At 37.1% G+C, this 14,759-nt stretch overlaps 1 protein-coding gene and 1 long non-coding RNA gene across 3 annotated transcripts; both read right to left on the bottom strand.

Moving 5' to 3' along the window:
* Positions 1–3,409: 3,409 nt before the first annotated feature.
* Positions 3,410–8,627, bottom strand: LOC145605161 (uncharacterized). Of its 2 annotated transcripts, XR_014105010.1 has the most exons (5): positions 8,429–8,627; positions 7,013–7,127; positions 4,471–5,011; positions 4,224–4,340; positions 3,411–4,135 (listed from the first exon to the last, which is right to left on the bottom strand). It is a non-coding gene; the product is annotated as an uncharacterized LOC145605161 (long non-coding RNA). The 2 variants fall into 2 exon arrangements; XR_014105009.1 differs by lacking the exons at positions 7,013–7,127; positions 8,429–8,627 and having other exon boundaries at positions 3,410–4,135; positions 4,471–5,201.
* A 1,526-nt stretch (positions 8,628–10,153) lies between these two features.
* Positions 10,154–13,663, bottom strand: LOC145605527 (F-box/LRR-repeat protein At4g14103-like). The gene is made up of 4 exons (XM_081661595.1): positions 13,321–13,663; positions 11,638–12,676; positions 11,237–11,389; positions 10,154–10,909 (listed from the first exon to the last, which is right to left on the bottom strand). Exons 2-4 carry the CDS (start codon positions 12,658–12,660, stop codon positions 10,565–10,567), a joined length of 1,521 nt encoding a protein of 506 aa, XP_081517721.1. The 5' UTR covers positions 12,661–12,676; positions 13,321–13,663; the 3' UTR covers positions 10,154–10,564.
* Positions 13,664–14,759: the final 1,096 nt, after the last annotated feature.

Here is a 14,759-nt window from a genome sequence, read left to right as displayed (position 1 = left end):
TTTCTTCCCGTTCGTTGATGGTACTTTGAAACCTTCTTTATAGCAAACGAACTTCTTATATTTGTTCTCACCATTTTCTCCCTTTTTATTAGATGACTTACGGACACTAAAACCAACATGATGAGCATAGTTTTTATAGAATTTCTCACCTTCCTGTAAACTTTCAAACTCCATGCCTATTTTTGGTTTAAATTCATCTTCACATATAGGCCATGGCACCCACTCCTTGACAATTTTCATATGTTTTTCTCCTTTATGAGGTGTGGAATGCTCAATTCCTACAGGTCTATTCCCATATTCTTCACCATTCATGTAAGAATCCATATTAAAATCTGGAAAGAAGGCATGTGTAACATATTTTTAACTTAAAGAATTAAATCAAATAAAAAGACATAAATAAAACATTAAAAAAATGAGAACTTGTTCCTAAAACTCTACATTATTATACTGTTATTAAAAGTTGGACCACTTTACAATTGTGCATGTCTAATCATTTAGATTTCTTTAGTAAAATTAGTTCCCATCATAACTTGTATTATAATACTACTCAAATTTCATTGTATGAGTTCATCAATTATAATTATTTGAATTGAACAATCGCTAGAATTCCATTTGTAAAAATTAATATTGCATAACAAAAGTAACACATCCATCTAGATTAGATGTAAAAATAAAAATTCAAACCTGAAGTGATGTCATTTCCGTGTAGTACGGTTGAATTATTCATCATACGCTCATCAAAAAACATGGAACAAGGAAGAAGCAGGATGAATTCAAGAGGAGAGAGGAAAAGGAAAGGGAAAGGGGCTGATTTTATTTGCTTTTTATATGGGGTCATTTTGAGTCATTAAATAAAACCCTTTAATCTGAACCATTCATTATAATCTGATGGATAAGATCAAAAGTTCCTACTATGAACCATTCATTCTAAACGAACGGTGCCGATGATTTGGGGGTGATGGGCTGGATTGTGGTGGTGGGATGGGTAGTTGGGGTTAATTTTTTTATTAAGTTTTTCTTTATATTAATTAATTTCTAATAACTACTTAATTAAGTTCATATTATTTTATTTTTCGATTTTTTATTTTTGTTCTAAATGTTAGACCAATTAGAGCATAACACTTATCAATATATACCTGATATTTACCTACAAATATGTTAAGGTCTATTTTGAGAAGATACACCTATAAGGTGGAATTATTTTCAGATTTTTAAAAGGTGAGACTGTTATGAGAAGACCAACAAAAGGTGGGATTATTGTTGTAAATTTTTCCTTTATTCAGTAGGTATATTATTACAAAATTTTCCCATCAACCCCGTTTAGCTAATTACTCCCTCCGTTTTTTGTTTGTACACACTTTGACCGACACAAGCCTCGAGACGTAACTTTGATGCATGAGAGAGAAAATGATAAATTAAAGTGAGTGGGGTTTAAAGTAAAAGAGAGAAATAATAAAATATAGTGTAAAGTTACTAAATATGGAAGTGTGTCAAACAATAAAAAAACGGATGGATTTGGAAAGTGTGTCAAACAAAAAAAAAAACGGAGGGAGTACTAGGGAAGGTCCCTTCTTCTAGCTAGCAATGCTAGATTATGGAATCCTTCCACTTTAGGTTTACAAACAGAATAGAAAAGCAATAACATAAACTCCATAGGTGATAGATTGACTCGAAACATGGTGGTACAACCTTCTTCCTTTCTGTAGAGAGAGCAAACTAGACCTCACATAAGCAACTGGATCTGAAAAAGACGGAGGACATGATGATCTTTGGTAGTCCTTGGAATTGGATTGCCTAGCGAACTTGGGCGGACTTGCTAGTTCGCTTTTCAAGGAATCCCAGTGGGATCCTTGAATGAGATAGAGGGTCACTATATGTCGTGACACCTCTGTGGAAGATAAAGCTCGGCCCAACACTATCATTTGCATTGATTGGGGATATTCCGTCTGGATAAGGTTTTTGAAGGTGGTGACCACTGGTGCCACCGAAATGTCAGGGACAGAGCACCTTTGGTGTGCTTCATTTCTGTCCCCCTCAGTAACTTCATCCTCATTCATCATCTTCAAGAAGGATAGGTTGCAAAAGCACCTACTACCTTCAACACCAGTAAATTGTAACGCCACAAAGACACAATCCACAAGAAATAAACTAATTAACCAAACTAGTACTAAGACTAAAACCCAAACCCCACGCCCACATACACCCGAAACCCGACCCCAAAACCGAACCCCACACCCACAAAAAACCCAAACCCGGCCCCGAACCCCACACCCACAAACACCCTGACCCTAACCCCAAAACAGAACCCCACGCCCACCAACACCCTGACCCCAACCCCGACTAAGAACCCCACGCCCACACCCACCCCGACCCCGACCCTAACCCTAGAACTAGGACCGAGACAGACTTAGGCCCCAAAACGGACCCCAACCTATAAAACCCAAAAGAAAAGAAAAAAGGAAGAAGAAGACCAAACCCGGGAGAACCTAACGTGGCTCTACCTGCCGGAGACACTGACCCACCCCAAGCCACCGCACCTAACGGAGGAGGACCCATAGCGGACCCAAAACTAGATCTAGACAACAAAGAAAAAGCAGAGGAGCGCTACAACCTCTACGACCAGTGGCAGATCCAAAAATTTAAAAATGGGGGTCCAAAATATACAAACTTACAAAAGACATAATGTCAAACTGTAAAAGATACATCATCGACAAAATTGTATTCATTAGTAGTTTTTTTTTGGACATAAGTTCAATGTTCATTAGTAATTTAGTATAAACCAAATACATTTTTACGAGAAAACAAAGTCAAGCTTAATTAAAAAATATTACAAGTGTAAAAAACAACTAACTTAAAAAAAAAAAAATTCATAAACTAATCCAAACAAAATTTTCAAAAACTAATCCAAATTTTCTAGCAGTCACTCTTAATCAAATTATCAATGTATAAAAGCTACAAATAATTACCTAAGAACATTTTTCTTAACTAGTTGTGGCACCGCGCGCAATATATTGTGGTCGGTTTTTTGGGGACGAGGCTAACGAGTGATGATTTTTATTTGAGGTGGTTTGTTAGAAAGAACAACCTGAGATTTTGTTTTAACAAGGCTATTTTCCGTCAATCATGAGCAAGCAATTTTTCCTTACACTAACAACTAAATGACTTGAATTAATCAATTCAATAAACTCAAATCCATGTAATCCTAAAAAGGTAAAGAAAATGTACTCCGTAAAGACAGAGTAGGAATAAAATGCATTATGAATTTATAATTGATTTTTTTCTTCTAAAAATTAAAGCATTTAAAATTACGAATAATTGAAATCAGATTTTGATGCTACAAAAGGATACAAAAGGAAAAATAATAATAGCTTATGAATTTATACTATTTTTTTAAAAAAAAGTAAGGCATTTAAAATTACGAAGAAATGAAATCAGATGTTGATGTTACAAAAGGATAAAATTTCCTTGAAATTGCCATCTACAATCCATATTAGTCACAAATTTAGCAATGTGCAAAACATCTGGCTTGGTTTTATTTTTTCAAATTTTTATTGGTTCATAAGATATTTTTTTCCAGTCATTTTAGTTTTTTTTTTTTTTTTTTTTTTGACGGAAAATAGCAAATATAATTAAGGAGAAAGTTGGTAAACATCAGTCATTACAGCATCATGGACCTCAGGGGGATATTCCTCCAACCAAACTCTAGGATTATCATAAGCTCTACTAATTTTAGCTAAAATATGGGCTACCTGATTTCCATTTCTTTTAAAAAAAGCATAGGAAATATACTGACAAGAATAGCCTAGCTGTATAATATCTTTGATGATCATGCCAAAATCAGTTGAGGCTGCAGCTCCCTTCTTTACCTTGTGATATAAAGTGAGATTATCCGTTTCCAAGCAAACCTTTGAGCAGCCTGATTCCATTGCAATTATCAACCCGTGTCTCATTGCCATAACCTCAGCTACATCAACAGCAAAACCCCCTACCACAGAACAGCAGGTAGCAGCAACATCACCACCCACAAAATCTCGCATTACACCTCCCAAACCAACACACTTGTTGTCAAAAGGAGCTGCATCAGAGTTAATCTTTATAACTCCCTCAGACGGAGCTTTCCAACTGCATTCAAGACCTTCAAAGACCTTCCAACTATGAGTAGAAATAGCAGATAGTACATAAAAATTTACTAAATTTAGAGTCAGTGGTTTAATCAGTCTCACTTTCTTCTGTGTCGCTCCTGTCAATTTCACACAGTGAAGACCATAGAACCTGGTTACTAATGTGTCTTCAAAAGTGCGAACATGGTTATAATAAGCCCGAAGCATCCTAAGTAGAACCTGGATAAGGATCAAAATATGTTAAAACAGGCCTAATTAGCCTATCTGCACAAATAGCAGATGCACCAGGCACCAGGCCAAATGGTGGCCGCAGAGAAGATTTTAACTAATATGAAGCAGAGAAGCTCACCTTTACTTCAGACTTCTTCATCGTCTTGATCATATACTTGTCATCATGGGTTAACTAAAAGAAGCTTCCACTTTTTCCCGGAGATGACAGTTCTCGAAGAGCATCATTGCCACATATAGATAACATATAATCAGCTGCATCTACTTTAAACAATGTCCTTAGGAACCTGAACAGATGATTAAAAATTAAGATTACAATTGATTAGTAATTTAAACTTCATATATCTATAATTATCACTTGTTAATAATGACATTCAAGTTTCTTCCCAAATTTAAACCAATACAGCAGAAAAGTAGTAGTTTTGTAGATGATAACAAAGTTATACAGACAAATAAGATTTCCTTAAAACAGAAATTGATCAGCTAAGGCTATCAGAGGTTCCTAAGTGTTGTTCATTAACCATGCCAGCCAGTCAGCCGACCATCATGCCCACTCCACAAAATTTTCACCTTGAAAAACCTCCACATTCAATCTCAGAGGAGAAAGATATCAAGCCATATTCACCTCATTACACATTAAGCAGCATATGTTTCGTGGATTCCTGCACCTCCCCACACATAGGGCATATCGGATCAACGTAGATAACTTTACATATAACTTTTTTACTTAGAAACTACGTAGATATACCACCCGAATATGACTGATGCTTATTCAAAACAGCTTAACCTGATTTTTTACTGTTAAATATGACTGGGCCAAAATAATATAGAATGGGGCATAGAACAGTCAGCTCGTTTTGATAAATGCAGATTATCAGCAGTAAAATGGCAAAAGTAGAATGCATAATGTATAAATCAGACAAGATGCTATTATAAGCTAAGGATGTGCCAGTTGAGAATAGAAAGATTATGCAGGCCGCTGCACATCAGCAGCTGCAGGCTGCACAACAGCAGGTAATAATACAACACCAGGAAAGCAGCCGCAGACAACCTTCAATGCAGCAGCTGCAGCTCACAACGGACAGCAAAACACGAGCATTCATGTCAGCAGCAACAAGCTCTTTTTTATTATTGTTAAATTTGCAGAAGATGGCAATTTTAAAAAAAATATATATTAATATGATCTGCATATAATCTTGGAATTTCGCATACAAAATCATAAATTGCAAACAGTTGTTTTGTTTCTTCAGAGTTCAAATAGTACACACATCTCTACATAGGCATTGCTTAGAGAGCATGACTATCGAATTCATGTATCACTGCCTTATGGCTTATGCTACTTAAATTGATAGAAATCTCGAGCTAGAGTATCCCAAATTGAGAGCGAATTTCATCAGATTTCCCAGTATCTCATTGGCACATAAGAGCAAAAAACCACAACCTTCTTTATATAAAATCATGGTAAATAAGAATTGCACCCTATAATCACACTATTAACTGGACATTTACTAATACAAAAGCAGAACAAAAGTCACTTAAGCAATCACAAAAACAATTTTACTGAAGTTAGAGGCTAAGAAAAAGATGCAAACTCTCACCTTGAATGACTACGATATTTGACATTCAAATGCTTCAAATTCATGTAACATACCTTGAATGACTACAATCTTTGACATTCAAGATATATTTCTAACTTGATTTGTTCTTCCATTACAAACCCAGAACTATAATTTTCTACGTTTTATTGCCCAGCAATGACTATATTTGAAAGTTTAGAATCAAAATAACAACTGGGATATGTAATGACCAAATATGATAATTTTTCTAGAGTGTAGCTGCCGTTTAATGTTATTTTTATTATTATATCATGCCTTTAATAAAAAATATTTGCTACTCTTGTTTCATTCAAGAGAAAAAAATATAAAAAAGTTTTGAAAATTTGAAAGAGCGAAAAATTGGATCTCACCTAAATTTGATCGTATCCTTAGTCCTGGCGAAGAATTCAATTTTACTGCAATTATTCTCTTCCATTACATATATTCTATGATTTCCAAAAGCTCATATAATACTTATCAATTTATGAATAACAACATACTACCTTCCTAATGAATAGTGCTTGGCAGCTGCATTCGCAATGGTGTCTCTAGTGAAACATTTAGAACAATGAGAAGAGCCATCAGCAGGGGGTTGATTTTTTACCTCATGTCTAGTCCACTACAGTTGTGTATCTAATTTCTTAAGAGATGATTCCAAATTTTCATTGTGCAAGCACAATTGAATCAGATTTAAAGCACAATATTCCAAACTTACATAGCCATAAAACAATTTTATCAAAATCCAGGCAAAAAATGCTTTTCATGCCAATTCAATTCAAAACTTAGCGCATAAAAGCCATATGCAATTTAATAGGCAAATTTCAAGGAAGTTGAATTGTAAATTCATTCTCTAATTTGTAAGCAAATGAAATTCAAACATATAGCTTTTAATTTAAGTAATTTTATACCCATTCCTAATATAAACAGTAAAGAAATTCAAGTTATTCAACTTATAAAGAAAAAAATAAACTCAATTTACTTTATAAAATTGCAAACTAAATTCAACCATTACTAACATTAATAGTCAGCTAGCCTCAATTCTTCATCACCTCAACAAAATGAACTTACTTAAAGCTTTAGCTTTGACAATTCTCGGGCAACCTGTTGGGGGTAGAGCTTGCTCATTCAAAAATCACTCAACGCGGTTGGGGTTAGCCCATGCTGGATAAGCTTTAATTTTCCCCTGTAATTTAGAAATAAAGATTTACTACAAGCTGTATGTTTAACAGGGTGTATAGATTATAGTTTATAGATACCTATTTGCTTTTACTAAGGGATGAAAGGTATGCAAAAAAATAGCAGGACTGATAACCAGCTACCCTGCAAGCAAGAGTCAAGCCAATTTCTTCTTGCATATTCACCCATTGGCAGCCTAGAAACCTAGGCATAGATTATAGGATAGTTTGCAACAGGAATGTCAAGAAGCAAAGATGAAACACCTCGCAGCTATTCATGACAGAAATTTACAGGCAAGAAGCAGCCCTCTATGATTCAGATCCTTTGTAACCAAAAAGAATGTGGGATTCACCGCCCTAACTTTCATAGTTTATCTCAAAAAATGTCAATCTCCATACTTGGGAAGCTATTATGAACATTGGGGCAGGTCAACCAAGAAGGGCATACCAATAGACATTGATGTAATGCCAAACATGAACAGCCCAAGTCACCAGAGAATACTTCATATAAAATAAAAGGGTCATAAAAACAGGAGGCCAAATATGAAGATAGGAGTAAAGCACTTGAATTATAATTGAGAATGAGGCAGTTAATCCCGAGGGAAGTCCAATTGCTCCATTGAAAACTTAGAGACTGACTTAATGAGAGTAAGATGCAAAATCAAGCTACAAGCTTGATACAAGTTTTTTCACATTATAATCATGAACACACATTAGTAATCAATCATATGCTTGCAATGAGGAGAATTAATTAAGGAGGTAGTAGGACCCAATTACGTACAAATAAAGGAACAGTTATTTAGCAGTTTAGCCCTCCCATTTAGTCATAAACTACCCCTAAATGAGGTTACTAACTCTATGCTCAACGCTTCAAGCAACAAGTGACCTCTATTCATCTGCAAACTCCATCATTTGAAACCTACTTACCCCTTGAATAATTTCCCTCATTCCAATCACCAAACAAGATCACTGGAAGAAGTAAAGCTATGCTTACAGGCTACAAGAATGTAAACTACTATTAACATATACCAATTAATTTGGCATCTAGCCTTTATGCCAATTTTTGAGGGAGCTCTGGCTGGATAATAATAAAAGTTCCCAAAATAAGCATCTATCAAGCTCTTTGTAACTGATGCACAGTGGTCTAGGAGAAAGGTTTCTTTGAGTCGTGTGAGATAAGCTAATTAGCAACTAACACGACAATAAATATCTAGAAAAACTACCGAACATATAATATTCACCTGTTAGATGCAAAATTAATATAAAGATCAAGCAGAAAATCAGTTATGCTTTAACCGCGGCTACTTACTGCCTGATTTGTGACATTGAGCCCGCGTCCGCTCCTCTCACACCCGCGTCCTCGGGGAAATCCAATTGAATTGGGGGAATGATTGATGTTTGCGTGGAGAAATAGGGAAGTGCGAAGGTGGCTGGTTGTGGGTGGAATTTGTGGTGCGAATTGGAGTGTAAGAGGCTGAATTTCGTGGTTGTTGGTGGAGGAAATAAAGGGCAGCAGGGGCTGCTTTGTGTGGCTGTTTTTGTGCGGTGGTGGAGATGGAGCAGGGGCAGCAGGTGGTGGCGGTTTGCTGGTTGTTTCGGTGGTGATTGGAGGTGGAAGGTGCGGCTGGTGGCTGCGGTATTTGGTGGTGCAAAGGTGTGGTTGTTGCGGGATGTTGGTGGTGTGATTTAAGTGCGTGGCTGCTGCTTGTGTTGGCTGGGAGCAGGGAAGATCGGTGAGTGGTAGTTGTTGTTGTTGGGGTTGGTGTTTGCGTGGTGATGAGTGTGTGTGTTGTGGGGAAGTTGCTGCCAAGGGAAGTTGCTGCTGTGTGTTGTTGGAGCAGGGGAGCTTGGAGTGGTGAAGGATAAGAAATGGTGGTGTAGGTTAGACTAGCAGCAGGAGTTGGCTCAAAGGCAGCAACTTGACTTAATTCTCGGACGTTGAACTCGATCGACCAAGGACCCGAAAACACCTACAACCAAAAAAAACACGAGGAAAGGATCGGGACATAATAAAATAAAAATAAATAAAATAAAAATAAATAAAGTAAAATAGAATATAAAGTAAATAAAACTAAAACTACGAATTAAGGACTAAAATAATGAAAAACACACATAAAAACTAAACAAAACTCAAAATGAGTTATTAAAATGGAAAACCAAATAAAACTAAGAAAAATATAGGAAAATAATGAAAGAAAATAGAGAAAAAGAACCTAAATCTTATTCTTTTGAGCGCCATAAATGACGCTCATTAGAGGTTCACCGCGACGCGGACAAAGGTACCGTGTCAAGGCGTGGAGTGTCGTGCCGCGGCGTTTGTGCTGCTGCGTTCGGCTTCCTTATTGCGGTTTTTCGAGCTCAATTCTCAACCAAATTCGCTCAAATTTCTTGATATCTTCCTCATTTTCAATTCTTACAAGGATCCATATAAGTTTCCTTTTCTTATGTTCTGTAATGACTCAAATGTGATAAACCCGAGGATATGTACCTTCCCACATGAATGGTTAAGAGGATCAAGATTACAGGTTATGAAGTTTTAGTATTGTCAGGAAGTCATATTTCGTGATCAGAGCATTCACTAGCAGAAGTTGTGGCCGAGTGCCAATACAGGCCACTCGCTTATATGGTAACAAGGAAGAGTGAGCCAGATCATTTATATGTTCTGCTACAAAGATTTGAAGTCGAGAAGATAATGAAGCTCACTTGCTGCAGCAATATGGTCTTGCAAACTGATGCAGCAGCTAGGGTTATCAAGTAACAACCAACGTCTGTTCAATTCTCCGGTTCTCTGAAGACAATCAAGAGTCTTAACTGTCTAAAGACCATGGTAAGGTAGCCTGTTAAGATCTGATTAGCACTTCATTGTTCGGCATGTATAATTTGTCCATTTTCTTCGTTATAAACATGAAAATCACAACTACTGAGAGTTGCACTGCAAAAATACTTGAAATGAGGCAAGTGAGCACCAATACAATGTCATATAAACCAATGAAATTATATCAAATGTATGACTAAAATGCTAGCAGAAGCAGAGTAGCACCAAGAATTTCTCATATAAACCTGTTTTATTAATTTGGGGCAAGATTACAAAATATATTCCAAAATTGATACAGATTATCTCTTATTTGGACCCGTCTCACTAACGACTCAATACAAAATCATCTAAGGTCATTGCACAAAAAATTAAATTAAAATTACAAAATACATAAGTATATCTTCACCGGAGAAGTTGAATTAATTTATTTGCATACATATAAGTACATAATTGGGTTGGGGGCGGGTACATCCATTCCCACCCCCATCACCCATGGCAGGTATGGTATTTCTCCATCCGCAGCCAGGCAGCCAGTTACCCACCAAACCTGGACCTATTTTGAGGCGATCTCCTATCTGACCCGCCCCACTTACATCCGACTCTACCTTTTGATATGCAAATTAAATATGCCTAGGAAGCTGTCTTCTTTCTTTTTGAATTGAACAGAATTGAACATGTAGCTGAGGCCCTTGGTAAACTCAGCAAAGTACTTTCGAGCGCCATATTATGTGCTACAGCATTAGGACCCTTAGTTATGACCAATTCCTCCAACACCAAAGCATGTCTCAACAAAAACTGGATCAACCTCACTTCCCGCTCCTCCCCATAGTAGTAATCAATCACAATTCTTTTAAGATGAGATCTGCAACATGAAGGAATCACTGCTAGAGTTTTATTAAATAACTCTTGTTCCTCGAGTATCTTCTCTTCAGGAAAAGGAATTTGTCCACCCATATGTGAACATGTTATCAATCCCTGCAAAGTTGATCCCAATCAAAATCAACATCAACATATTTACGCCATATATAAATTGAACTTCTTGTTCACCATGAACGCCTTAATCCCATAAGCGGGGTCGGCTACATGAACCAAAACGAGGAATTCCCAGGAGGTCACCCATCCTAGTACTATTCTCGATCAATGTGGTTCATGCCATGGGATGTGACAAAGTTTTACACTGCCCTCTTTTATCAAGGGTTGGACTGGCAGCGGAAAACCCACTGGCGGAGTTGGAGTTATTTAAATTGAACTTTTTCTATGTATGTAAAATTAATACACAAGTGAAGTAAGTCACAGACTAACCTTAGGAAAGAAGAGAGTTTCTAAGACCGGTGAACGATTTAGAAATGCCGAAACGATTTTATCCCAGCAGTTAAGACCAGAAAAAACCAGCACTAGATATTTCAAATTATGAAACAGTGGCAGTTTATCCTCTATACCACCAACATCTAGCACCTTCAATTTAAGGTGCAATAAGTCAATCTCACATTACATAATATAAAATACATACTATATATTGCTTTTCTATACTACCCTCCTTTTGCAAATGAAATTTAATACTTCTAAAAATAAAATAAAATTTTAAACCTCATGAGGGATCTTGTGCAAGATTCGTAATGAGACAATAAAAAAGAAACGGAGGGAGTATATAAATAAATAAATAAATAAGAAAACAGGGAGCAAAACTAGAAAGTTAAACAAACCTCTGTCGAAATGCTGTCAAAAAATAAATGCTGAACATTATTGAGAGCTTTGCTAAGGCTAAGCAATACTTGAAGATCTTCAACTTCACTTAATGTCGCAACCTTAAAGTAAAATTTTGCTTCTACTAGCCGACTCATATTTGTAATAGAAATTCGCATAGGTAGATTATCAAAATAGTGAAGGTACTCCAAATTAGGAGTATTGATAAGCACGAAATCAGTGTTTTGAAATTCATTTTCACCAAGTTTAAATATATTTAGATGCAACCTCCGGAGAGAAGACGAAGAAATATGTGTGTAGTTGACATGATTCCAATTTGCTACAACGAAGAGATCTTCAAGTAAAGGGCAGCTTGAAACTAACCTTGGCAGGAAGCCATCCTCGTTAATGAGAGTGGAATAGAGGTGTAGTAGTTTCAAGTTTGGAAGACGAAAGGATGGCATAGTGGAAGCTTGATCAAGACCGAGGTTGGTATCAAGTTTCAGCACCTCCAACGTTTCACACGTGAAGATAGCTGGTGGAAGCTCACCCGGTTCCCTCACAAGAATTCGGAGATCAAGTTGCTTGAGGCCAATACGGGTTATAGCAAAAGAGATCCACGCATTTATTTGTGTGGTCTTCAAGTCTGGAAAACAGCCTTTCTCACATCCAATTCTATGTTTGGCGAAAGCCAAGTATGTGTTGGGGAAGTCCTTGCCTAGATGAAGTCTAAAGCTGGTGAGATATGGAGACTGGTGTCGATGCAGAACAGTCTCAACAAAAGAGACAAAACTAGGGAAACGTTCTATTGCATGTGGATGTTGCAAACAATTTGATACGGGCGAATCACTCAAGTCTAGGCTCGTAATCCATGGAAATGCACGTCTAAATTTTCTGGACAATGTGCAGGTAGCAGCAACGTCTTTGGTAGGAAGAATAGAAAGTATCCGAATAAATAAATCAACAGGCAAACTAGATAGCCTATCTAACATTAGGCTATCATCTTGTAACTTAGTAGTACATGGTTTCAACCTGATATCCATAGACTTGATTGGGGTCCTGAAATCAAAACATCCCTGCTTATCAATCTATGATGAACAAGTTAATTGGGGACAAACAAGTATTTTACAGAATCGGATGCAAAATTACCAATAAATAATTATAAGAAAAGTTGCATGTTTGTTTATATAAAATTTTACAATTAAGAATAATCCCAACTTACAGAGGTAATCATATTATTGTTTTTTAAAACTTTTATTATCCCATTAAAAAAACATCTATTAATTGACAAAATAATTCATAACTTTTATAAAAATTTTAATTAATCTAAATCAATCAAAACTTCCTGACTCCTAACAGAGACAGAACAGAAAAGTCTGATCCTTAAATTTGGGTCAAAACCAGGGAAACGAGGTCTAATTTCACAGTTAATCCCAACATTAAAGGCTTGTGCAATACATTAGCAACCGAATTTGATTCAACAAAAAATCACTTAAAATAATATTAGGGATATTTGATCCAATAAATAATCAAATTAGGCTCATGATTTCCTTTTTTTGGTAAAACAATAATAATCTAACCGCTGGTTATAATCTTTCATAATCTTAGTATTTAGAACCAATGACTGGAAATTAAATTAGACCAAAAATAAACCCTAGATTGTGAACTTGATATGATGATGATTAAAAAAAAAAAAAACTTACCTCAGAAGCTGCTTCAACGGAGGATACGAGTATTAGAGTTTAAAGTGCGATTCAACAGAAAACCTGAACTGCTGCTTCAATGAGAAAGAGAGATGAACAGAGGAGGTGAGGCTGGGGCTAGGCTACGTTCATCCGCATCTGGAAGACCCCTAAAACCGCACCGGCAAAAGAAACGAGAACCTAGATCAACAGCCTCTTCTTCTCACCGGAGTTGCAACAAAGATGTCTCTTCCACCGGCGTCGGTAGTACGCTTCATCGGATGGGAGAAAAATTGAGATGAGGCTGCTGATGAGAGAGAGTGAGAAGAGGATGAATTTTTAGACCCAGGAAAGAGAATCTGGCTTTGAGAGGGAAAGAAAGGCCAAAAAGACGGAAAGGGCAAGCAAGAAAGAGTTCTCTCATTTGGCAATACAAGGGCAGAATCGTCATTTCATGTGACGGTTACTGTAGCTAAGAAAGCTACTGTAGATAAGGAAGTTGAGTGATTTTAGGACTTTAATAGTGTATATAGATATAGATGTATAGATATAGATATAGATTCTTCAATTTATTCAGTACAATTTAGAAATCAAAATACGACTCTACCGAAATACTACAAAAATCAGCTAAATGTTTTTTTTTTTTTTTGACAGAAAGTACTAGAAAAAACAGACAAAAAAACTAAAATCGAAAACGGATCATTTCTTTCCGACGAGCTGAAGTGGCCAAACAGTGAGCTGCAGACACCTCGTCTCGGGGGACCTTGCGACTCTGGAAAACCAAGAAATCTCTGATGAGATCGCGAAGAGCCTGAACCACCCAGATAACAGAAATATCTGCCAGAGAAGTCGACGAAAACACGGAAGCCACCGCAGCACAATCTGTGGATACTAAAACTCGCGAAAAACCACGAGACCGTGCCAAACGTAACCCAAAGAAACAAGCAAGGAACTCTGAATGAAGAGCCGAAGTAGCCCAGCAAGCCTGGGCACCACCGCCAAGGACCTTAGTAGACGGTCGGTGAATGAAAACCCATCCAATGCCTGCTGAGTTATCATGGCCATCCCACGCACCATCCACTAATAGTTCCACGTCAAAAGCATCCGGGGCTAGAGTCGGACCAGCGGTATGAGAGAACCCTGGAGGAGCAGAACACAGAGAAGCCTCCTGAAATAAGCTAACATTCATAGATCTAGAAACCCAAGAATCGGCCACATGAAAAACAGACTGAGGAGAAAACACCTTCGACCGAAACCGCAAGTTGTTCCTAGTGACCCAAATAGCCCAAAGGTAACAGACAAAACTATGAAGACCATACCAATCTTTGGGGAAGAGAAACTGCTGCTGTTTGGGGCATTTTTCACCCCTGACAAGTGGACCAATGAGGAGGTGCCACGTGTCAGAGGCTGGCAGGTCATCTTTGGCCAATCTCCAGCTGACACGTGGCCTCTCCAGATAC

The sequence above is a fragment of the Chenopodium album genome, chromosome 22, assembly GCF_948465745.1.
Source record: "Chenopodium album chromosome 22, dcCheAlbu1.1, whole genome shotgun sequence".
NCBI lineage: Eukaryota > Viridiplantae > Streptophyta > Magnoliopsida > Caryophyllales > Amaranthaceae > Chenopodium > Chenopodium album.
This window is presented reverse-complemented; position numbering and strand designations above follow the sequence as displayed.

Bases quoted from the DNA above. Each gene is read 5' to 3' on its own strand.
- LOC145605527 (XM_081661595.1), bottom strand. From the start codon at position 12,660: ATGGATATCAGGTTGAAACCATGTACTACTAAGTTACAAGATGATAGC. The intron at 11,390-11,637 runs GTTTGTTTAACT...CTTAAATTGAAG, and splicing joins TTGACAGCATTTCGACAGAG to GTGCTAGATGTTGGTGGTAT. The intron at 10,910-11,236 runs GTTAGTCTGTGA...TCAACTTTGCAG, and splicing joins AAACTCTCTTCTTTCCTAAG to GGATTGATAACATGTTCACA.